This window comes from Anas acuta, chromosome 3 (genome assembly GCF_963932015.1).
Source record: "Anas acuta chromosome 3, bAnaAcu1.1, whole genome shotgun sequence".
In the NCBI taxonomy this organism is placed as follows: Eukaryota; Metazoa; Chordata; class Aves; order Anseriformes; family Anatidae; genus Anas; species Anas acuta.
This window is the reverse complement of record NC_088981.1, coordinates 37,166,181-37,192,021: the sequence shown is the minus strand read 5'-3', so window position 1 is coordinate 37,192,021 and position 25,841 is coordinate 37,166,181. Positions and strand designations below refer to the sequence as shown.

At 40.4% G+C, this 25,841-nt stretch overlaps 1 protein-coding gene and 1 long non-coding RNA gene across 6 annotated transcripts in view; one reads left to right on the top strand and one right to left on the bottom strand.

Annotated features, from left to right (window-relative positions):
- Positions 1-20,929, top strand: part of EPAS1 (endothelial PAS domain protein 1) — a 117,299-nt gene extending 96,370 nt beyond the window's left edge. For all 5 annotated transcript variants that reach the window (XM_068676658.1, XM_068676662.1, XM_068676661.1 and 2 more), the window contains 10 exons: positions 6,755-6,861; positions 11,505-11,652; positions 12,413-12,621; positions 12,947-13,134; positions 14,030-14,140; positions 15,333-15,817; positions 16,903-17,026; positions 17,118-17,235; positions 17,760-17,960; positions 18,632-20,929. In XM_068676658.1, the coding sequence (XP_068532759.1) occupies positions 6,755-6,861; positions 11,505-11,652; positions 12,413-12,621; positions 12,947-13,134; positions 14,030-14,140; positions 15,333-15,817; positions 16,903-17,026; positions 17,118-17,235; positions 17,760-17,960; positions 18,632-18,783 (1,843 nt within the window). In that variant the 3' untranslated portion in view covers positions 18,784-20,929. The remainder of the gene's footprint in view (positions 1-6,754; positions 6,862-11,504; positions 11,653-12,412; positions 12,622-12,946; positions 13,135-14,029; positions 14,141-15,332; positions 15,818-16,902; positions 17,027-17,117; positions 17,236-17,759; positions 17,961-18,631) is intronic.
- LOC137853851 (uncharacterized) overlaps positions 20,454-25,841 on the bottom strand; it is a 38,888-nt gene continuing 33,500 nt past the window's right edge. The window contains exons 4-5 of the long non-coding RNA XR_011094769.1: positions 22,421-22,529; positions 20,454-21,527 (exon numbers count right to left, since the gene is read on the bottom strand). This is a non-coding gene — a long non-coding RNA (uncharacterized lncRNA). The remainder of the gene's footprint in view (positions 21,528-22,420; positions 22,530-25,841) is intronic.

Genomic DNA, 25,841 nt, shown 5'->3' with positions numbered 1-25,841 from the left:
AGTTTTCCTTGAATGTTTCATTCATGTTTTACTGAGAGTATGATAAAGTTGTAAAAAGGCCAGAGAAGCAAATAAACTTCATGCACCTTTCAGGTCCTTCCCAGCTGATCCTCCTGGCTCTCTCTTCCCTCCCAGAGGAATGTTGGTTCCTCTCCAACAGGCGACACATCAGTAGCTGCATAAAAATGCAAAACACTCAGCTGTTCTTATCAAATTCAGTGCTGCTAGACAAATGGTATTGAAGGAGCAGTTTATGCCAGGAATGTAAATCCAGGCTGAGGAGCGGGGGAGGAAAAGCAGCATGTGCCAGTCAGATGCCTAAACCTCTCTCAGTGTGCTCCGGCCTTCCTGCAGTGACACGGCAGGGCTGACAGATCATTTCTCTGTAAGAGGCTGTGTCTTCTGAGCTCAGGGGTGATATCCTTGCGGGCAGCATGCCTCCTCAAGCAGGCTTCTGTCGCAGTCTGAGTTTTGCAGTTCATCTGGTGTGAGCAGATCTGCTCACAGGGCTGCTTCCACTGCTCAGGAAACTCTAGGATTTCTGGGGAAGTATTGTAATAAATGGTGGCTGTGCTGGACCTTCCTCAGGGAAGCATCCACTGTCAGTGTGCCTACAAAAGATAGCTGCATGAAGCTGAAATTTATCCAGGCAGAAAATGAGGGTGACATCTGTCATCTCCTTAGGAAACCTCATAGTTTTTATGTGGCAGAATGACATGCTGACTACCTTTCAACAGTTTGTAACGAAAACTGGATGGCTAATATAAAGTGCCTTGATTATTTTGGCTTTTTCTCAGGAGAGCACAGTGACTGATTACACATGAAGTTGGATAAGTCTGGCCTTCCCTCATTTGAAATATAGGAGACCAACCCATATATTTTGCCCTCCCATGTAACACATATATACACATACATATGTGGTCCTTGACTTGCCTGTGGCTAGGTGGGTGGCATTTGTATTCCTGAAACAACTTTAGCGAGGCGATAAGCCTGTAAAGACAGCTTTTTTAAGACATAAATATTAAAAAGTTGGTCCATAATTCAAATTCTTGTCTTGCTAAATGCCTGCTTCAGCCATTCCTGAAGATCGACTTAAAAACATTCCCTTGCTCCACTTATCTTGGCTAAGTGTTTTACAGGAAGGATTATTTTAGCTGTAATGCGGAAATACTGATCAGTGGCACAATCCAACAATCCAAGTGAGGCCTTAGTTCGACTGCACAAGGCTCTGTGTTGGGGACAATCTCTGGTGAGGGTGTCAGAAAAAGGCAAAGTCTTTGTGTGAGAGGAGTTCTGTTACTTTGGGGGCAATGGGGTGATGGGTAGGTGTAAATAACTGCAGCATGTTTCTGTGTAGGAAAATCCACAAAACGAAAGTGAAAACTATCTGCATTTGGCAGAAAACCCCAAAACTACATCAGGTGCCCCTGAGGTACAGAGGAAACCCATGCGCTGCATCTTGGAGGGGTCCGGGGCTTGGAAAGCAGAGCAGGTAACGTGGCATTGAGGGTGGCGTTGCCTTTCCACCTTCATCCCCGCTGCCTCTTCAGGGTGTTGTGGAGGGGAACAGGAGCACTCTGCCCCTGATGGCTGTGGGGGACCTGCCCGAGAGGAAAGGAGATAAGGCCAAGGAAGCAAAGCTGCCCTGTGCAGTGCGAGAGGGCTGGCAGTGCCGGCCGTGACTCTGGAGGCAGCCGGCAACCAGGTCCCTGGCACCGACACGCTGGAAAGCATATGGTGTCCATTACTTGGAAGGCACGCTTGCTTTGGGGAATTGCATGTTCCTGGTTACAAGAAACCCAATTAGTTACACTCTTTTGCTTTTCGTTGATTGGAACTGTGTAATGAGAGAGCTGAAGGAGAAAATGGAGCGATGGAGGATGGATGGTGATTCACGATAGGACTGCGCAGGACGGTACAGTTCAGTCGTGTTGGTCCCAATCCGGTTTCTTCTAATATGAGCACATGTGGGAGCCAGGCTGAGAGGACACTGAATTGTATTATTTCCAGGTCTGTCTGCGTAAAATAGAAATATGCAAGCACAGGACCTTACAAGAGGTTTTCAGTCAGTTTGCCATTCGACCTATATTTGGAGAGTATTTTCAAATTAGGTGAGAAAGCAAATAAGCATTTGAAAGGACTTCCTGTCCCTCCTCCAGCCCTGCTCAGGGTGCAGATGCTGCAGGGAGAGGGGAGTGGTGATAGCTGAAACCAAAGATTTGCATTTGGCAAAACTGACTCTGGTGGTGGCTTTTTGTTGTTATTGGATTTGTTTGTTTTTTTCATAAATATCACATAGAACAGGAGCAATCTGTTAAAATTAATTATTACATTAGTTAAAATTATTATTTTGTTAATAAATAAATTTAGGTTCAGATAGACCAAGTGAGTAGGGGACAGAGTCCTGTTGCAGTTCGTGACGCACCGATCTAGACTTTTTGCCCAGTAGGGCAGATGCCCCCCAGCAGAGCAGCTCTGCCTCTGAGGAGCAGCCAGGGGGTCCCAGGCTTGTGCATTTTTTGAGCTTGGGTTAGAGTGGAAGAAGTCATGAACATGTCTCCAGTGCCGTACCGCAGTGCTTGTCCAGCTATACCCCAGAGGCAATGGCTGTTTGGGCTTTTTTATTATTTTTTTTTTTTAGTATAACTTTGTTTGTTTGTTTGTTCCCGGCAAGACCAATTTAACTTCAATAACTTGGTAACAGTTTGAATACAGAAAGGCTTTGTTAAGGGATACACACCCTCACACACAGAGTCCACACAAGGGCTGACAAATACACACCCAGCTATTTTTTATGAGCAGTAAACATTACAGTAGGCTTTCACAAAGAGCCTGACTTCTCCGTGCTGTTAGCTCTCACCATACTATTTTAACTCAAGTAATAGTATACAATAAAAAGCTTTGTGCTCCTGTAAAGAGACAGAAAAGCAGCAAAGCCCAATTAAAAAAAAATAAAAACACCTGAAATAGCTCATCTCTTAGGAGACGTAGCCTTTGAAGAAGTGAGCTTTATTTATGTTTTGCCGTGTCTCAGAGCTAAAGAAGGCCAAAGTTGCATTCACCTAGGTGTAGGATTCAGATATTCTGTTCCTCCGTTGTGTGTACCTTAAGCACAAAAGTTTCCCTTTACTCCACATCCAAGAAACGGATGCATTAAAAGAAACTGAAATAGTGCTCAAAAAGCATTGAAATAGCGGTAGCTGAGACGGACCTGCACTGGGGGCTATTGCCCATCCCTTCCATGTGTGCTCTGAGATTTTGACCCTGCTGCATCATGGTGACAGGGTTAGCTCAGAAAACTGAAGTGCCAGTTTGGCAAAATGAAGGTTCCCCCAAAGGTCTCTGTGCTTTGAGACCAGGGTGGATTAGCAGGAGAATAAACAGCCTCTCAGCCCACTCATCTTCTCCAACAGAAATTAGTATTCTCCTTCTAATTAGCAGCAGTGCAGCTTTTACACATGCAGAGAAAACACAAAGCCTAGCATGAGAGGAGAGCCATCCAAACCCACCATGCAGTTTGTTTTCCTATTTTGTCATTCCACAGCTTGCACAAAGAGCAATTTTCTGTCTGGTGCCTAAGCAAAAGTAGAAGTCTTGTGCTTTGGACTCAGGTTTTGTAAATGACCCGTTGGTCCCATGGGGCATATAAATTTCTGTGACTTTTTTAGCTTGGTACTTCTCATAGCTCCTCTGTAGGACGCTTTTTCCTTTCCACTTACTGTTCTGTGTGTTCATTTGGTATTTTATCTCTCAGAGAGGCTCTTGTGGACTGCTTGCAAAGCTCGGAGGATGCTCTAAAATGGCCAGAGCCAAAGCCATGCTCAGGCAACATCAGCGGAGTGGCTGCTAAACCACCTGCTGTGCTTCAGCCTGTTCAGGCTGTTAGCTGCAGGCAGTCTTCCACAAATGTCCTGGAGAGGAAGAGGCCAGAGGTGACAGAGATGGGAAAAAATAAGAGAAAAATAAGTATTTTCTTCCTAAGAGTGTTTAAAGAGAAATGTAATGAAGCTGAGTAGTGGTAGCACATTAACAGATCAATTAGCTAGGGCAGAGGGGCTGATAAGCCTTTTTTTTTTTTTTTTTTTTTTTTTTAAGTAACTATTCTAAAACTATTACTCTTGACTGGTATTTCACCATTACCTGGCCTGGGTTTAGAGTTTGGTCAGTATCTTGGGGTTTGTAGGTATCTTAATTTTACCTTTTTGTATACATTTTACTTGGTTGAGGTAAAAACCTGCATACCACTTGCTAACTTTAATCCGAGACCAAATTCAATCTAATTAAATTTGACATAATCACAGCAGGATTACACTATGAGTCTTTCTGTGCCATGGACTGACACGAAGGGTAATTTTATAGTAAGGATACTTGTTATGACCTGATCAGTAATGAATAATTTGGGAGGAGAATTACAGGATTGGAATAGACAATTTTGGCACACAGATTGCAGTCCATATATGAAGAGAGTTAAGAGTCCCTCAGCTTGCTGTAAGGCATGGTTTCTGCTCGCTATCTCAGTTCCATTGTTGACACCCATTATGGTTGTGGTGTGGTTTGGGATTTGCATTGGTGCTCCTCGGTACATGATGCTTCCTTTTTTTTTTTTTTCTTTCCCAATTCTTTTATTTCCTTTTCATTCTCCACATGCAATCCCCACTTGTTTTTGAGCTCCAAGTGCCTGGATTAAGATTAAATCCTGCACTTTAAAAGCCTTCCCCTTGTGCAGAGCTCCGAGCTAATCTTGATGGCTTTATGGTATGATGCCAACCAAAAGTCAGATTTGCTGTTTTTGAAGGTTGCATGTTTACACTGGTCCTGGCAAAAGCCTCTGGCCACTTACACCAATGTATGACACCAACTGCACAAAGGCAAGCAGCAAATGTACTTCAGGAGCCTTTATTTTATTAGGGCTCCTTCTGTATTCAGTGTTTTCTCCTGACGTTCAGCTCTTGTGACTCACTTGTTATGAGAACTTCTGCTTTTATTGAAAAGAAAAAGCATTGTGGTTTCAGAGAAAAGTTATAGATTTGACTGTGTTGCAATTTAAAAGATCAGAAACTTGTCAGTGAAGACAGTCCAAAAAAAGCAACTCTTTGAAACCTGATTCAAGAATTTCCCCTTTGTTGGTCTAGCTGTAAGCGTAAATAAAGCTGTAAACATAAACAGAAGACTAAATCTTCTGGGGGAATCCAGTAAAATCAACTACAGTCTTTGCTTAGCAGAGCCATTGCAAACTCAGGTTCATTCCGTGGAGATCAGGACAGAGAGCAGTTTTCAGCGTGACAAACCAAGGTGTCCTGGGGGTATGAGCTACACACTTCTGTGGAGGCGAGGGAAAAGCTGACTCAACACCTTGGCTTTCAAACCCTACACAACACAGCTACATCTTACTTGTCTTCCTTGCTCGAGGGGGATCCAGATCCCTGCCATGCTCTTGTTCTGTTTGTTTTGCAGTATTTACATGTCTGTCTTGTGAAGGCATGCTTTTGTCTGGAGGGCTGGGCCATGACCGTCCTTCCAACAAGTACACAAAACCCCAAACCCAAACCGGGGGTGTGCATCTTAGAAGTAGCAGTGCGGTGACACCACTAATCAAAGAGCTGTAGAGGCAGATAAACCCTACCAAGGGAGTTTAGTTATAAGGCATAAAGCTCAGCTCTTACCATTCGCAGCAGTGATGTGCTCTAAGACGTGACCATCCCTCTCCAAACTTCCTGGCTTTTTAAGGTGTATGGCAGCGTAGCAATCCGTTTGTAGTTGCTTTGAGATAGTGCTCGGCAACATTCTGGGCTGTTATTGCACTTCCAAAGCTAGGAAAAGGCATCTAAGAGTTGCTACTGACTTGAAAAACAGTAATGCTTTTCCTTGTTATTCCAGATGATGGTATCTTTGCTTTTGAATGCATATAGAACGTTAATTTTTTACTAACTGTGTTTTCTGTAAAGTTGCATGTGATGGATTTTATTCAATTTTAATTTAGGAGAAAACAACCCTTTTCCTCCACCCCCTCATTAGACAAAATCATCTGCACAGTTTGATGACCTATTTTCATTTATTCAGAAACTTGTGACAAATCCTGCCTTGCCCGAGTACTCAGAAAAGCTCTGAAAAAAAGTCTAGTTTTTCAGACCATAGCTTTCTTTGTGTAAAATCCTACTTAGTTTGTGGATTAGTCACCCAAGTAACCTAATCCACATGGTAAAGTTCTCATACAATTGAGAAACACTAAGTAGAAGAGCTGATTTGATTTTTTTAAAGCCCTTAATTTCTCACCTTGCTTTATTATTTTATTAAATGTAATACCCAAAGTAGTGAGTTAACACGTGTATATTTTAAAAACTTACATAAACTTTCAAAACTGACGGTGCCAACTACTACTACCTCGCACACGTTTATTTTTGGATGATATAGTGGGAGTTTCTGTATGTAGTGGACAGCTTGAGAACTTTGCTAGTAATGGTTTCCCTATTGTGAGCTTCTGTAAGAGATGCTGTGCAATAGGCCTGGGAAAATTTGCAACACATCACTACTGTAGGAATATTTTTTTTTTACAGTAGGAGCAAAAGACAACCTATTTTTAACATGGAAATGTTTAAGAACATGCTTGGAAATTCTCTACATATCCTAATGACTTTGGAAGTTCAGGATTTCTCACACTGTGGTTTTAATTCTTTTAGTTTAAGAACTAGAACTGAGACCTGTGAAGTGCTGTCAGGTGATAGGAGTTTTAAATGTTTGTTTTTTCTTACCCTAGAATAACAGAACTGATTGGATACCACCCAGAGGAGCTGCTGGGCCGTTCAGCGTACGAGTTCTACCATGCCTTGGACTCGGAGAATATGACCAAGAGTCATCAGAACTGTAAGTCATGTTCTTATTTTTTTGGTCACAGTTTGCACATAGATATCTCAATAAATTGTGAGGATGGGTATTTGTGTGCGTATTCTCTGAGAAAAGAATTTACACTCTGCAAGAAAGCTTACATGTTACCATGTTTGTCTCCCTGAAAACTGCTCTTGCTCTTTCCACAGGGACTGATTTTTGCCATACTTAAAAAAAAATAAATTTGGATTATAGCTAAAAGAGGATCTTTTTCTAAGGGATAATGCATAGATCAGCTGAAAATTTGAAAAGATGGGTTAGGCAATACTAGCTTGGTTTTACCATTCTAGTGATAATGAAGTGCATGAGTGCATTTACTGGTATTAGTCTACCATTGGGCTCAGCAATAAGGACAGCTGTAAAGGGCAATAGGAAGAGCTTAATGCAGCGTATTTTTTGATGTCTTTCTTCTGCTACCAAATAAAAACTACTTTCCCCACTCAAAACAGGTGTGCAAGAAGATTTTCTAAAAGGGATAGTCATTGTACAGATAACATATACTTCTAGGAACAGTTTCTTGTTATTCTTATGCCTTTGTAAAGTGCCACTCTTAGCTGTTCTTAATATAAAATACCTGAATCATTTTGGGAGCAGGGATCAGAGCCAAGGTCTGTTCCCTCTATTCGGCAAGCCAGCCACACAATTACACTTTCTCTCTTGCACATAAAGTGACTTAAAATTATTCAATTCAAGTCTTCAGTCTCTGTCCTTAAAAGTGGCACTTATACTGGAGACAGCATGGTGCCCACTGTACACACAATGCTTCCCACCTCTGGCTGTTACAACCACTGAACGAGTAGTGCATGGGAGAGTACTCAGCAAAAAGTCACTAAAACTGCTGCTGCTATTTTTATAAAAACAAGGCAAAGCTGCTAGACTGGAACACATGAATTTAAAAAAAAAAAAAAAAGAAAAGAAAACCAACAACAACAGAAACCACATGTAGTTAACTATGATCAAGGTCTCTGTGGCTCAGGAAAGTCCATGACTTAGATCATGTCTGTGGGGAATTACCCACCAAATATACTTACAGAGAAAGTATTTCTGTACATCTCAAAGAAAAGTAGCAGTAAAGCATAGCTGTCTGACCTTAAGGGGAAAAGGGAATATGTGTTAGCTGCAATGGCAAGGATTCAGGATAGCTTTGAGTTGAATGTTATTTGAAAGAATGTTTGGCAGTGATTAAAGTTGTGTGCTGTAGAACAGTGTTGTTATGAATCATTCTGTTTCCAGAACTGCTTTATAAAAAAAAGAAACACAACACCATCCTTACAGAGGGATGTCTGTGAATATATCTTTTAAAATTGTTTCTTTGAAAGCGTGTTCATGGTTTTAACAGTGAAAAGGAATTAGTGATATTATAGATAAGATGTGCATAGCCTATGCTGAGCTATCAAGAGTCATCCTGTGAGAAATCAGTGGCTATGCTGTACAGTTGGTTTTGAATTGCTGAGTTTCATTTCTAAGAATGAGATAATGCCAGAGAAGGAATGAAATGAGAATTGGCAATCTTTTTGGTAGCAAGAGAGAGAGCTCATGTTGGTTTATCCATATTTAATTAATTAGATAGGACCATTGAATCAAGACTAGTCCATGTAAGGATTTCTGGAGAGCTTCTGCTAACCATCTTATCCAGGCATTGATGGAGGCTTCTCCTCCCTGTAGCAATTGGATTCAAGATTACACCTAGATTCCCTTTGTGCCTATAGAAAAAGCTGTGTCCTATAGATAGTTGCTGTTGGGCATGGACTGGTTGAGATGCTGAATGAAGCCAATAAATGTTTTTAAATGCTTTTAGTCCTTCTAAGAGAAATGTTTCCTCTATCTTCTGGGACAGTCAGGGTTCTTAGCAAGCTGTGCCTTCAGCAAGCACATAAGCCCTCTGAGTAGGAAACCCCTAGGTTTTTTAATGTGTGCCATTATTACTGAGATGTTATGTAGTGCACAGGGCAACCAAGCAGGCACACAGCTTATAGGGAACTTACTGGTTCTTCCTGGCCATGTTCATTTACACATGGAAGTATGCACCTCCTGGCTTACATAGAGACACAAGTCAGAGTGCAGAACCAAATATGGTATTCATGTTCAGTATTCCTGTATTTATTAAACTAGTACTTTATTAGAATTATTTTATATAGAGTATATATTCATACAACAATATAGGCATCAATTCTGATAGTGCCAACCATTTAGTATTGTGAAGATACATAGGAGATAGGAGTCTGAAGATGGAAGAGAGAGGGAGAGAAACCTCAAATGAGTCTGTGAGATAGGAGAACTCTTTCCCTTCCTTCCAATTTAGTGGAAAATCAAGCTCTGTGCAGTTTTACTATACTGATTTTTGTTTTCAGTGCCAAACTTTTTCAATACCAACCTTGCATTCAAGGCACAGTAGTTTGTGTTCTGAGTTGGAAATATAGTTGCATATAGAATATGAAAGTCTTAATTAGTCATCATCAAAAGAAAGATTAGAAAGCATTTGGCAGCAGTTAGCATACCCAGTTTTTCACATATTATGCAAGCAAGGTGAAAATCTCTGTTTTGTTACATAAATCTACATAAATGATTGACTGTAGAGCTATGTTTTCCATTCAGGGATTAATAGTCAATAAACACTTCTAGTAGGGTTGGGTCATGTTGCTGTTAAAGCCAATGGGAATTTTGCTGTTGACTTTGTTGGGGAGCTGTTGTCACCATCTGGGGCATGTCACTTGGTAGTACAAGCAGAAGTTCAATAAGCCTTCCAAGTGAATCATATTTCTTAAACATTTCTCAGCAATTAAAAAAGCAAACTTTATATTAAATTAAATTCATCCCTGCCTCCCCCCTTCTCTTCCCCAATATAAGGTATCTAACGTGAGCATATTTCATTGAGATATTACTAATTCTGTAAAGACACAGGAATGTATGTATGTAAGTATATAAATGTATATGAGAGAGAGAAAGAGAAAGAAAGAGAAATTCACTCCAAAGCCAGAACCTTTAATGCAGCATTGATAACAAAGTCAGCAGTTACAAGTGTATTAGTAATTTATGAGATTACCCCAAGGAGGGATTCTGCTGTACTTTATTATATCAGAACATGACATGCTTTGAATAATATTAATAAAAAAGATTAAAGCAGTAAAAAGCTTCTTTGTAATGTAGCAGGCGCCTACACTGTGACTCTTATTGATGAGCTGATGATTAGGAAGCAGTGTAATTATGTTTCACAAGCAGAGCAGAACAGTTCAGTCACTAAAACACTTTGAAATGAAAGGCTTTTGATTTTGTTCCACCAGAAGTATTTAATCAATAAAGGTAATGTTCTACTTTGTCTAAATAAATTAAGTAAAGGATGATTAGATACTCCTAGGAAGAAAACAAACAAACAAACTTCAGAGATAGAAAGATAAACACAGTAACAATTATCTGCAAACCAGTTGTGTTTCCGAGGCCTGCATTGTGCATTTGTGTGGTGGCAATGTAGGAGAGACTGACAATAAATAGTTTCTGCTAATGGCCACATTCACAAGGAATTTTTCTGTATAAAGACTGCAGAATCAAGTTCCAGCCTTCCTGAGCCAATTTGCTTTATTTTTAGGGCATTAGTTTGATGGCGTACTGTCTTAATGCATAAAAGCTGTTTAAAAGGAAAGATGCCAAAGTGTTCAAAGGTTTTGTTGTGCCAGTTCCCATTTTGCCACTCAGCGCGACTACGTCTGCTTACAAATACAACCTCTTGTTTGTACTGCCTGCATACTCTAATACTCAGCCCTAATTTTACCACTTTCAATCAGCAATATTTTCCCCAGTTGATGACTATAAATTGCATGACAATATCCCTTGCTTTTAGGAAGGGGTTTGCGCCTGGCAGCACATCATAAAACTACACATCTCAGAAGTCCAGAGCTCCATACTGAAATCTCATTCTCCCCAAGTATTATAAAATACCTGGGGGATCCTCAACCTTTCAGACATCTACATGAAACTTTAAACCCATTTACCTTTCTTAACGATGCCTTTTTAAGTGATATTACTTCTTCAGTCACTTAAGACCACTGTTGTCCTGGTGATATCTTTGCTTTCATTGTGTTGTTATCTCCAGCTCCTTACTCTAAGGCATGGAAAAGAGATTGGTATGGAATGAAATCACGACAGTAACTTTCTGTGGAGATTGCTTTTAAGTCATCTGATTCTTGGGAATATCCATCACCTAAATAAGGAGACTATTGAATAGTTTCCTAAATAAATTTACTTTTGTACCGATCCATTTAGGAACCTAAATTGAGAGCAATTGTACTACAAAAGGGACTTTAAAGAAATATGCAGTGGGGTTTATTTGGGGAGCAACTAGGATCTTATATTGAAATCAAAAAGTCCCACACCCTGATCTAAATACTCAGTCCACCCAAAGAACTCAAATGCCATGCATCTTGAGTGAGAAACTCAGCTCAACAGCCCCTTTTATATCAAAAAATGGCTGAATTTTCCAGGAATTAAGTATCCTTGCTTACAAATGTTTTTTGTGTGGTTTTGTGTAATGAAAACTCAGAAACGGGTTTATTTAAATTACTGTTACATATAGTGCATTCTAATTCGTGCTGCAACATTATTTTTATTTCTCTGCTCTCATTTCTCAGTGTGCACAAAAGGTCAAGTGGTGACTGGCCAGTACCGTATGCTTGCCAAGCATGGTGGATACGTATGGCTGGAGACTCAAGGGACTGTCATTTACAACACGCGCAACCTACAGCCTCAGTGCATCATCTGTGTCAATTATGTGCTGAGGTAAGTTGTGCAGAACAACAACAACACACTTAAATCCATCTGCTGGAAGAAGTGCGTTAATCAGAGGTGTTTTTGAAGGGTCTATTTATCCAATGGTACTATGCTTAAATCAGTTTAGTCGTGTTTGTTCAAGCTTGTTTACTGATGTTAGACATTCATGAAGAGTATGGCATCACTGTTCCCATACAAGCTGTTGAAACACGCTTTAGTCTCTTTTCTACAGAACAACTGCTCTGTTAGTGGACCAGAGAATAAAGCCTGCAGTAAAGATTTTGTTTTGCAACACAATGACTAAATATGTTTTATTTTTCTAGTACAGTGACAAGAGAGATAAAATTCAGTAGTAATTGTAACTTGTGTTGCTAGGAAAAGCCATTTTCCTCCTCAAAAATCAGGACCACAGAATAGTCTTTGTCTGACAAAACCCAAGTATTTTTGGCCCTAGATGAGGCCAAAATAGGAAATACTTATTTGAGTCTGGGTCATTATAGCCTTGACTACATCCCTTGAAAAAACAGAGCAACAAAGCCCCGAGTATTCCCACAGAAGTCCTGACCACACTCTCTGCGTCATCTGAGATTGTGGTGCTCAGCAACGCTGGAACCGTGCCTCGCCTGTCAAGAGCCTGGCATTCCACCGAGAGCCACCAAAATGCTCTTACAGCTGATCTTTAGAGAGTCTGTAATACCTGTGTTACCACATCTTTTTCCTTTAGAGAGCAAAGTGCCTTAAACCTTTTTTTTTTTTTCTTTCCTGCCAGTGAAATTGAGAAGAATGATATAGTGTTCTCTATGGACCAAACGGAATCGCTCTTCAAGCCTCACCTGCTCACGATGAGCACTGCCTTCGAGAACGGGATCCCCGGGACAGAGAAGAGTGATTTCTTGTTTACTAAGCTAAAGGAAGAACCAGAGGAACTTGCGCAGCTGGCACCAACACCTGGAGATGCCATTATTTCCCTGGATTTTGGTTAGTATTTGTGCAAATAATTTTTGTGTAACAAAGAACCATGTATGAGCCTACATTTAAGAACTTAATAGACAAGGTCTGTTTGCTGTGTATAAATTAGGAGTAACAGTCATAAGAGCCTGTGTGCTCATATCAGTAGAAAATTTCTGTGAATGAGAGCAGAATCAGGTTTTTCTTGCTGACTAAACAAGATACAGTGAGTCTTTGCCAACTTATTGTTATGGCAACTAGGAGCAGGGTTCACTTTTAATGAATAGCTGTAGTTATATCATAACAGGGCACATGAGCCAAAGGCATCCATTAATATTGTTACAACTCTTTCCAGGGACACAGAAGTTTGAGGAAGCCCCTGCCTTTACCAGCACTGTTTTGACACCAAATAAACCCTGGCCAGTGGAAGTGAAAAGCCATGCTGCTCAAGGTGAAACACTGACGATACCATCCTTTACCATGCCTCAGATTGCACCCGGCAGCAGTACTCCAAGTGCAAGCAGCAACAGTAGCTGTTCCACGGTAAGAAAAGCTTTAAAAAATGTGAAAGCGGTGTTTTCTGTGTAGGTCCATCAATATATGCAGGTGATGTTTTCATATTAGCAGTCCTGTCTCAATGCTTGTAATCAGACCCAGCATAACTATATCCCTACTGTACTGTGTATACCTGAAGCATCAGTAGCAAAAATATCAAATGGGAACTATCTCATGTCTTTGTAGTGCAATCCTCATTTTGTCCCAGCTCACTCAGTAATTATGATAGTCTATAAACCAACTGGTAGATGAACTTGGAACCACCATTCATGGAGTTAGCCTTAAATGAAATGCCAATGTAAAACGGTCTGGCCACTAGCACAATCTCCCTTAGACCAATCCTCTTTCTGTTTGTTCACTAGAAGCTACAGTCTTCATCCAGAAAACTTATCCAACACAGCCTCCAGAGAAAATTTACCCAACAGAGTGGCTCCATGCAGTTCACCACTTAAACAATGAATGTACTTTCAGGGCATTTCCCTCTAGAGCTGGAGCCACTCTTAGCCAGATCTTTACTAGATAATGTCCAGTTTAAATGAAATCATTGAGGTGGTGCAAAGCATTTCCTTTCTTGACAAAATCATTTATTAGTTTACCTACCATGTTACTGGTCTGAGTTTCCAAAGACAGCTAGGTTCCTGTATTGGGTGCCTCTGCTAATTGGTATGTCTCTCAAATTTTGTAGTGACAAGTAATCTCGTGTTGGAGAAAAGGATGTGATAGAAGTGCAGTTTTAGGTTTTGAGGACAGTATATATGCAATCTTGCTATTTTCTCTTCATAGCAAAGATCTGTTTATCTGACTAGCACAGTATAAGCTGCATGATGCTAAGGCAGCACTGCGGTTGTCTTGCTGCTTATAGCAAATTCTCATTTCTGTGCAGCCAAGCAGCCCAGGAGATTATTACAGTTCTGTGGATGAAGATCTGAAGATTGAGGTGATTGAAAAACTCTTTGCCATGGACACAGAATCAAAAAATCAGTGCAACTCCCAGGTAAGGAACTAATATCTCTTCCAAATCCATGAAAATCAGTCCTGTGCTAGCAGGTAGTAGAGATGCATGCTGTATGTGCAGGTAACAGTGACATAACATGCAAATTGCATTTGCACACGTACACCAAAACTTTGATGCACAACATTAACACGGGCATACGCTTTCAAAAGCTGAGGTGTACATTACTGTCCCTAACTGTATGAAGTAAGTGCCTTAGGGTATCGCTGTGGTGGCACTGCTAAGAAAGAAGCAGCAGAGAGCTTCAGAATTTGGAAGTTTCTGTAGACTGGATAAGAAATACAAGCAGCAGCATATTTTTTTAATCTGGCCTGATGAACAGCAAGTAAACATCCTTTCTAGAACAAAACATAAATAGACTAATTCCTGCAAAACCTCAAAATGAGAAATGTTTGAGTTAACCCTAAGAGGCAGCAAAGATGCACACCGCCACTTGCTCTCTCCCCCACAGTAGGATGGGGGAGAGAATTAATTGGAAGGGTAAAAATGTGAAAATTCATGGGTTGAGATAAAGACAGCTTAATAAACAAAAGCAAAAGCTGCACGTGCAAGCAAAGCAAAAATAAGGGATTTGTTCACTACTTCCTATTGGCAGGCAAATATTCAGCCATTTCCAGGAAAGCAGGGCTCTATCATGTGTAGTGGTTTCTTGGGAAGACAAACACCGTAACTCTGAATGTCTCCCTGCCCCTCCTTCTTTCCCCCAGCTTTTATTGCTGAGCACAGTGTCGTGTGGTATGGAATATCCCTGCGGGCAGTTGGAGGCAGATGTCCTGCCTGTGTCCCCTCACAACTTGTTGTGCACCCCCAGCCTCCTCCTTGGGGGTGTGCAGGGTGAAAAACAGAGAAGGCCTTCATTCTGTAAGCACTACTCAGCAGTAGCTAAAACAATGGTGTATCAACACTGTTTTGCTCACAAGTCCAAAAACATAACACTGTGTGAGCTACTATGAAGAAAATTAACTCGGTTCAGTTCAAAATGAGTACAAATTTATGCCATTGAAAGAAACAAGACATTTCTATAAATAGGAGCAGGTGAGTTTCATTTACATAAATCCAGCATACAGTGACTTTCTAGCTTTACAGTCTTCCTAGTAGCATTTCACATCACATCAGCACAACTGTTATTAACTTTTAGTTTCTTTATGAACTTACTTATTTCATTTTTTTGCAGACTGACTTCAATGAACTGGACCTTGAAACCTTGGCTCCTTACATTCCTATGGATGGAGAAGATTTCCAGCTCAGCCCAATATGCCAAGAAGAACGTCCTCTCTCTGAAAGTGCACAAAATACCCAGCAGAGTCTAAGTAGCATGAGTACTATCTTCCAACCCCTTGCTTCTGCTTCACAGAATCAGTTCCTCCCGGAGAAATATTGCCCACAGCTATCAAATAAAAACATTAACCCTGGCCATGGGTCACTGTCATCTGTGTTCTTCAACAATATGAGTAGGTCATCGCTGCCGCCATACCACGACCAAGCCAGCACTCCCCTGTCTTCGATGGGAGGAAGACCAAACACCCAATGGCCACCTGATCCCCCATTAGAATATGTTCCAGCTAAATGGAGACTCATGGATAAATACTCAGGAACCTTATCAAGTTCACCCTCAGGGCCCCCAATACATTCTCCCGGCATGCCCGTATATAAAAAAAGGTAAGAACTTCTGTATTATAATTGTCTTTTACTCAGGAAATATCTGGGGGAGGGAGGTCATAATCTTGAAAAATTCTTTTCCTCAGTTCAGCTGAAATAACTTGTTTTGAAAGGCATCAGATTGCAATTCTGGGGAAATTGTTGTGGTCCTCTCCCACTGGCAGTCAGTCAAGTAGAAGCACAAGTGGGCTATCTTTTTGTTGCTTGTAAAGACGTGTGACTGTGTTTCAAAGTTGTCAAGTAAAAATTACGCAAAGTAATTTTGCCAAGCCTGCTTTACTTTATGCAGTTTAGAAAAGTTCTGAAAAGGCTTACTGGTAAGTTGGGACACGTGCTTACTTTCTGATTTTGCACATGTTTTTTGCACAACAGAAGACAAAGGAGAGACAGGGATGACAGTACACTTATTGCTGGCATGTATAGGTACTACAACTCAAATTTAAAATAACTTTTTTTTTTTTTTTTTTTTTTCTCTCCAGCTCTTCCTCATCTCTGTTACTTTCTGGTACACACAAACAGTATGGGCTGAGGTGTAGCTCAGAAGTCAGAGTCCTGGCAGTTTCCTATCATTTTGTCAGTAGCTCTTGGGTAGCAAGCAGAGTGTGGGTTTTCAAAGCTTGCCATGAGAAACAGTCAAGAAGTGCATAAAATAGGCACAGTCCTTTTAAGATACGGAGTTGTGCAGTTTACCTGCAGTTTGCTTTCAGGGTTTTTCTTGTTGCTGCCAGAAATGCCAGCATCTGAACATACACTTGGAAAGAGAAGGTTTGTCTCCAAACAGCAACTTGTGTGTTACTATGCAAAGCAAGGGGATAGGCATGGCTCTCAAAATCCTAAACTTAAAAAAATCTCATGACTCTTTTCCACAGTATTTTTATGCCTGTCTGGAGATTTCTAGAGGCTGTTTATGCTAATCTTTCATTAGTCTTTGATCCCAAAAGTCAAATGTTTCCAAAGCTTGTAGGATGACTGACAAAAGGAAACAAAACCACGTGATGTCCAGTGTCATGCATCAAAGGCAGCTTAAATGGAACTAGGTTGTTTAGATTTGCCTCCCTGCTCACCCAAAGATCCTTTCTCAACAGGCCACTGGATGCTTTTGGGCAACGAGGCATAGATATAAACCCAGCAAGAATTGCTCTGTCTAATAGTTTGAAACTGAAGCGACAACTGGATTATGAAGAACAAGCATTGCAACAACTGAGTGGGGTAATTATGAGAAAATGCATCATCCCCTTCAAAACTTTGAACATACCAAGATCATCAGTGTGATCGTGTTTTGCTTTTCTCCAAATTGTAGGGAGATCCATCTGTCACTAACCCATCTCACTTAATGTGGAAGAGAATGAAATTTCTCAAAGGGGAAAATTGTTCCTTGGTTTCAGAAAAGAAGTCTCTCAGCACAAGTGTTCTTACTGGTAAGAGATTGATTAATTTTGCAATGTTAAGTGCTGAAACAAAATGTTAAGAAAATTGAATAGAAATAAAAACTCTTACAAAATGAGATGTTAATAAGCACTGTCAAAAAATCAGTAAGCTAAAATTAGAGATCAGTTTGTATCAGTAAGAGCTAAATGGTTTATGGTACAGTTGATAGCTACCAAGTAGGTTGTTTCCAATATGTTCATGCCCTTGCTTTGGAGGCAATAGGGATCCATTTAATGGAGGTGGGTTTAGCTAATGCTGATGTAATGTGCAGACACCTCAGAGAGAGAACTGATACATCCTCTCTGCAATATTGTGCTTACTTATTTGACTGTCTTGAGTACAATACTACTCCCAGAGATAGCACTGGTTTTGGACATGCTTTGCTACAATATGTAGGGATGCCTACACTGTGTGATCATCACGCTGATGATCACTTTGCTTTGAATTAGTATTAGCTACTATCACTATTACAATAGCTTAATTTAACTTCGCTTTTTCCTTCTATGTAAATTAGATGAGTTTGTCTGTAACTCGAGAGGCCTGAGCCAACCAATGAATCAACTGCAACAGCAACAGCAGCAACAGCAACAACAGCAGCAACAGCAACCCACCTGTGGCAGTCCTGGTGAGAATTTGAAAGCAGGAGCGTTTCCCCCTCAGTTTTACAGTTCCCATTATCAGGACTATCCTGCCCAGCCAACTCATAAAGTATCAGGTAAGAGACTTCAAATACAGCAATTGGAAATAGCTGATTACATGAAGTAAAAACTTTAACAGAGGATGATAAACTGAGAACCACAATTTTGTTTCGCAAAATGCAAAGTGTTGTTTAGTATGAAATGTTAATGTTTACATTTGTGATGTACGAGGGAAAAATTATTTTTGCTCTTCATTTCAATTGAACTTAACGCCTTTGTGCCTTGGTGGTCTAGTCATCCTCTTACGTATTCTTGCCTTGTGATGGAATTGATTAAACTGTACTGAACAACTGCAGTGCAGCATTGATGCCTGAATTAGGTTACAGTCTAACATATGCCTTCTACAAACGACAATCAGTAATGAAGGGAGGTTTATGTAGAGGGAGTGCAGGTGTCAATTTAGAAACTGTTGTTTACTATAGCTTTCCTCACTTGCACCAGTATCATTTTCCTGAGAGCAATCTAAATTGGGGATAGAGGTGGAAAACTTCATGCTTGTAAGCTGTTCCGGCTGAGAGGCATAGGTTTGCTCTAAAAACTAACTGTTGGTGTTCTGAGGCACACTGACATAAGTAGAAAATGAAATTATAACTGATATAAACAGAAGAGGGAGGAGAGGAAAGAAGTTCTCGCTCTCTCATTCTCTGTCTCTGGTCTCAGTGCCATGACTCACTTTACTCTCTTTCAGGTGTGACAAGTCGTCTGCTGGGACCCTCCTTTGAACCATATTTGTTGCCTGAGTTGACAAGATATGACTGTGAGGTTAACGTCCCTGTTTTGGGCAGTTCCACGCTTCTGCAGGGCAGTGAACTGCTCAGAGCCCTGGACCAGGCAACCTGAGCAATCCTGCAATATTCCTTGGCCTATACTGTTCAAAACAGCTTCAGTTTTTAAATATATTTTTGCAAGTAGACAATTTCTAATACCAATACACTTTTACAGGATTTTACTTAGATATTGAACCTGTCCACATTACCAAATAGTGGCCTTTTGAAGTTACTCACTTTATTATTCATATTAAAGAAATACATCTACTGTATTTTCTCTATTGCAATTAATGTGTTGTTTAGAGAGTTTGATTACCCTCCCCTTATCTCATTACCTGTAATTTATACTCTCAGATTTTCTTCAGTTTTCATGCTAGTAAAAAGCTGTGGTATAAATGCCTCATCTTGTGATACTTTGGCTGCAGTACTGCAAAGATTTATTTTTATTGCCAAAGACGAATGAAACAAATTTGATCTCCAACCACAGTTTTTTGTTGATCTGCCAAATTGATATCCTTTGAGTCTTTCTGTTTTCCAGCATTTATTGTATTGTAACTTTAATAACTTTTGGGAAAGCATACTAAAGAAAAAAGTCCCAGCCTTCTGACTCCCTCCCCTTCCCTTCATTTTTATACACTTTGTTGAAAGAAATGTGAATGGTGAACTACAATGTTTGTGGGTATCTGTGAAGGTTGCACGTTGTAAGCTTTTTTCCTCAGAAGCAAGCCACATTCTCAGCTGACTTAACCTGGCTTAGCTCTACGGACAAGGGAGTCCTACAGATTTACCCCAGTGGAGGATTTTTGTTTGTGTTGGGATTTCTTGTTTTGTGCTTTGTTGTTCTCTTTATTTTTACACAAAACAGATTTTTTTATTATTATAATAACTCTCTGGGTCAGTTGTTAATCATCTCTTGGTACTTTTTCTGTATCTAGGACACAACAACTATAAGAGCTGTTTCTGCTAGAACTAGTAGTATTTCTTAGGATGTTGCTGACACTTCAGGAATCTCACCAATGGCCAGTACTAACATCTCTGAATAATGCTAGCCTTTTTCATGTTATATGCTAGCTAGCAATATAATTTCAATATTGAATCATTAAAACTAAAAGTAGTATTTCCCAGTATATTAGGCTAACTCAGTTATAAGTAGACAAAAATAATTAAGGATTGTGTAGTGAGATGAATTACTGGCAGACAGGTCTCTCTCATTTTAATTTACCTTATATTAATCAAGATCTGAAACGTCATTAAATTCAGCCAGACATTTTCAGAACTTCAACTATCATTTATTGTCATGCACATATTTTAAAAAGTAAGGCTTTGAATGCTTTCAAAGGCTAAGGTTGAAATTAGAGTGTACTTAAACAGCAAAAATATTAAACTAATAAAAGGCAGGTGAGCAGTTCTGACTCTGAAATGCATACAAACCAGGGTAATGTATTGGAATATGTCCATCTTGTTTCCTCCACTGGTATAAATCATTGTAGCTTTGCTGAAAAAAATGGAACAGTGGCAATGTACAACAGGTAAAAAATCTGGCCCAGAAACTTAGAACAAAGATAGGCTTCAGTGGAACTGGAAGTCTAAAAATAATGTGTTTTACAAATTTGCTTTCTATCATGCACTGAAGCTTGCAGAGAGGGAGCCTTGGGTTCATTGAGCACTTCGGAGATCGCTGTGTTAAGTGAGTCTTAATCATACACACTGTGCACTCTTAGAAAAGCAGATCTTTTGTTGTTATTATTATTGGTACATAACATTAAAAAAAAAAAAAAAAAAAGATAGCCCCTATTGCAGCTAGATCTTTCAAGAGTTTGTTACCAAAAATAAGCTACTCCTAAAGTGATCTTATTTCTATGTGGGAAAAAAAGAACATATTTTAAGCATCAAAATGTAATGAAAATTGACAAGCCAGATTTGACAAACCTTCAGTGGCAAGGACTTAAAGGCTTCAAGGATTAAAGACACTTGAATACTGCTCTTTTCTGTTTCTTATTTGTGTAGTTTCAGCATTAAAAATGTTATACCCTAACAGTTTACTAAAACACTCTGAAAAATATTCCATGTCTTAATATTAATCATACTTTTTATCATAATTATTTCATAATCTATATTGCTGAATTCTTATTGACAATATTATAACTGTATGGGAACTTTAACTTGATAAGGAAATGTATTTTGACACTGATACCTTATTAAAGTATACTGATCCTAAATTCTTTGTGACTCATTTGCTATGAATTTGTCATTTGTTGTATCATTGTAAAACAAAAGTATTTATTAAATTATTTATAGAAAATAAAGGTTTGCATTGATCTTTACAGAACAAAAGAACAATCTAAGGTTGCCCATATCTGAGACCTGAGAAGTAAGCTGACCAAGGGCCTGTACTGTCCAGCTTTTTTTTTTTAGAGTTTGCCCAGTTTTCCTTATACGGAGTATTAACACCCTGTAGACCACACTTCTAGAACCTTTCTTATTACTTGTACTTCTGCTTCAATTTCAAAAGTGTATGTCTACCTAGGAGCTGAAGATGCCTGTCATAATGCTACTGTGAAAAACAGCAATAATAATAATTTGTCAAACCAAGTACTTGCCTAGAGACATGGTCTTGGATTTCAGGGGCTGAACTGCTGCAGTATCCCTCTGCAGTTTTTGTGGCCATCATATTCTGGCAGTCCTGGCGCATCCATGAATATGTCTGTCCCCAGGCCAAGCTGCTTCACCCAGTCCCGTGTTGCAATGCTGCTGCTGAACACTCTGATCCTTTTCCTTGCAGAAATTACCATTTCTGCCAGCACAGTAACCATCATGCTGTAGAACAAACACATTAAAACTGTCACTTTCAAACATGCACTTAAATGCTGATGGAGTGTATGGAAGCTGTTGGTGCTTAACCCCTCTGGTAACTACTGCTGAGTTTTTCAAACAACAGTGACTCTTTGGAATAATGTAAGTGGGCTATCATCACCTTGTTTTCCAGATGGGATGCCAGACTTAGCAAGTAACTTGCTTCTAAAGCTGTTGGAATCACAAGTGTGCCCAGAACACCTGGCAGTGACGAGGTAATTTAGGGGGTGTGTATGTTACCTCCCTTTTACAGCATCCCACTGGTCTTCAGGGCACTTTGACAGAGACCAGCTCAGCATGCTGGTCCTCCTTCCTTCACCAACTAAGGGGTAGGGGAAAAAAAATAAATAAATCACCGAAATAGAGAACAGGAACTACCTGTTCACATCAAGTGAACATAAAGTTCTCTTTTAAAGGTTGCAATCACTAACAGCTAACACTGTCCTCAGCTAGTGCTGCCAGACACTACTTTCTCAGGGTGTCCGAACACCCTCCTTTTATCTAGCACACCTACACATCTCAGGTTAGTGAGCTTCAGTGTTTTTTCCCCTTATGTTTAGGACACAGCTGGATGGCTAGCATCTAGCTAGCAACGTTCTGACACTGCAATTTATATACCCAAAAGACCCAACCTCTCACCCAAAACTTAATACATTGCATCAATAGCTGAGCTTTGTTCTGCTGAACAGAGGTTTAATACAGCTTTTTTAAACCTTTGTTTCCTCCTGTATGCCAATAGAAGTGCTTAAAATCAAATGTACATCAGCCGTCACCGTGTAAATGCACCATTTCTTGGCATCCAAGCTTACGTTTCTAACAGCATAGACAGAACTGAGCAATTCTGTTGTTCAACACACCATTTTCTGCTGAAAATCAGGCAGCTCTGTGAAACTCATGATTTGGGTCGGTCTCAAGCTCAGGCTGATTTTCCAGTCTATCATCTTTTTAAAATGATCGAGCCAATGCCTGCAACACAGATTTCAAGCAGGTGAGAGTCATACTCTTTGCCAAGCAAATGGTTACAACAAAATACTCAGGCCTCAACACCCCAGTGTATTTTGTGATTTACTAACAAAACTGCAAAAAAGCCCAGATAGCTTGGAGCAAAGTCCACCTACCCTTTCAAACCGAGACACCAATTCCTAAGCAATACTGAGATCTGTGGACAGCAGGTAATTCATCACATTTGTTTGCCACAGCGGTGAGAGCACAGGATAACAACACGCAGTCTAACTTGCACCTGCTCTTGGTCTACATGGTGATAGTTAGTCTTCCTGAAGAGCTTCACAGAACTATTAACATACATGCCAGGTTTTTTTTAAAGTTATAGAGAGAAGTAGAAATATTCACCTACATTTAAATAAACAGCATTAATTTATTTTTTTCCCTGCAACTTTCTTATAATAGGCTTCCCAAGAGACAAGGAAAAAATATCAAAGAGAAAAAAAAAAAAAAAAAGACAATTCCTCACTATGTTTTCTTAGGACAACCAAACCTGTCACCCTCCCACAGCTCTGCTGCCCCAGCAGCACACCAGCCACCTCCTGGTTACCTGGGGCTGTGCTTTAGCCCCATGCCACCACTCTCACTGGAGGAAGCCAGGCAGGGGGTCCCACTCCCCAGCCTCCACTCAGTGTTGTTGCTTTGCCCTGGTCAACTGAAGCAACAAAAGCAGCATTGGAAGCTCTGGCGATTGGTATGAACTCCGTTTTTGAGGTGTTCAGATTTCAAATGGATTCAAATAAATAAAATGACTTCAGCTGCTCAGTTTGGAAGCATCACCTACTTCTGCCTGAAAGCCAGCCCACAGTTTTGGCAGTGTGTGATTTGCCACAGGTCTCACATGGAACATTTTTCTTGAAGCCCTACATTCCTAGACTCAAGGTGTTACATAGTTCTCTTCAACCATGCCTCTCAATTAACGATGTGGTGACACATGGTTAAGATGTCCCATAAAGGAACAGAAGCACAGGCGTGAGCCTGGATTGCAATCTCTACCTTCGTGCCCTTGGCACGGGGCAGTAACAGGCAGCTGGGTGCAACCAAAGCTGCTTCACTTCTCTGCTGTTTGCTGTAGAAAGTGCTCTATCTCAGCATCTCAGCAACAGGGGCTGGAATGGCCATTCAGAATTGGGTTGCATCTTAAAAATCCAACTCCATGTAGCTTCATTAAGAAAAAAAGGAAAAGGAAAAAGATAAGAAGCCCCACAAACTCTTCAGTCAAAAGGTCTGTGTTTAGGTCTTGGAATTATAGGCAGAGCTGTCCAGCTAGATTCCCAAAGGCCCCAGAAAACCATCAGCTTCGGTAGTTCTCTATCAGAGCTCATGTTGGAAACATCCAAACCCCATTCCCACTCCAGTCATTGGGCATGAGAGACCTCAGTCCTTGCCCTGAGATGAAAGCAGATTTAATGCTGTGGGTCACAGGAGGTGTGTGTGTCCCTGAGAGCTGCCCATTCACGTCAAACATTTTCTTCAGCTATTAGATGGCTGTTCTCATTCTCTACTCAGGCAAGCGAGAGTGGTAGTGCAGATGATAAAGGTTCTTCTGGCTCACAGACAGACTCTTTCATCACCTCCTTGACACTTTGCTTAGAGCAAAATCCTAACAAATATCAGAAGTACATAGAGTTTCTTTTACAGTTTTGGAAATGAGCAAAATTGAGTGTTTTCCCCAGGTGCCTGAACTCTGTCTATAAAGCCAGAAGAATTTCTTAGCTGTAAGAGGTGCAGCATGGTTTTGCTTCTTTTGCTCCTATATTAGCACTATAGAGCTGTAATTAGCAGGAGGAGAACCTGGATTTGTGGTTCCCCAAACCTGCTCCCCAGACAAGTAGTTTGCATTCAGGACAAAAATTAAGCCTCAGATAAAGAGAGGAGCGTGCACACAAGTTAGAGCACTCTAAGATCCTGTTACGTGCTTGATGGACACCAACAACCATACCTGGGGTGTGATTTCTGAGTCCAGCTGTACCCCCTCACGTTTCCAGCCCTGATTACATGCTCATCCCTAATTTGGGCCATGCAGAACTCGGAGAACTCCAGGGTGTCCTGGAGGAAGGTGACCCAACAAGGATCTCTCTGGCTCAGTATAAACCTGTAACTCAGAAAAATGGAAGATTACAACTCCCACATGCAAACTAAAACCCACTCATACATCAGCCAGAGAGCATGATCACAATGCCAGTTCAGTAGAGCTTGTCACAATAAAGCTTTTTCTAACAACACAAATGCATTTCCCAGTTAGAACTGTTTATGCAACTGGATTTTATTTAGGAATATCCAGTTAAAAACAAACAAACAAACAACAAAAAAACAGTAGCTTAAGTCTCGTACTGTTTTTTCCCCAGGATTTTCACAAAAGCCAAATCTGAGGTAGAAGGAGAAAGCACAAATCCCATTTGCAGTTGCCAAAACCCAGACTGAAACCCATGGCTCCCTGGCTTTATTTTGAAGCAGAATTTACGTGGACTTCTAAGCTGCAAACCACAAAGGTTGCATCACACAATGAGCCTTGTGATCCATATATGCTTTTTTTTCCTTTTTTTTTTTTTAAATTCACCCCTCCTCCACACAGCAGATCCACGACTGCCAACAAATGGATGTTGGCACCATTCACTTTTGGATATGTCGCGTAACATCTACTGGCCTTTTTCCTGGAAGAGCACGCAAGTACGACTGGTATCTCACCTTACCGCTAGCACAGGCAGCGCTGATGCTATCTGCAACCCCAAAAACACCTTGGAGTTAACAGAAAGCAAAGCAACAGAAGTTTGCTGGGAAAACAGGTTGCTCTCTATTATTGTAACTGCAACTGCAAACATCAAGACGAGCTTTCCTGTACTTTGCTCAGCTACATAACTGTTCCTGTTAATTAGCCTGTTTACACCTTTTATCACAGCTTGTTGTTCACAACTTCAATTTCCTTCTACTTCAGTAAGGTTTTGGTATCATAGTCTTCAGGGTCAATCTGATCACTGCAGACACCTCCAAGATAAAGGAGGGGCCAACACTGAATAATTCAATTTTTGCTCAACCTCCCCCTCTCTGACCAAAACCTCTCTTCCTCAGAAAAGATTCTGTTTAATGATAGCCAACACCTTGAACAACTCTGCACTGGTTTTCCTCTTATCTAGCACCACACTGCCTTCCCCAGATCCATGGTGACCAGTACCTCAGTCTGTACAAAGCCACCCAAGTATTCTGACAAGTGGGCAAAAACGTGGCTTTTGCAACCATCAATTATATCTTAATATACTGAATAAACACTTTAACTTG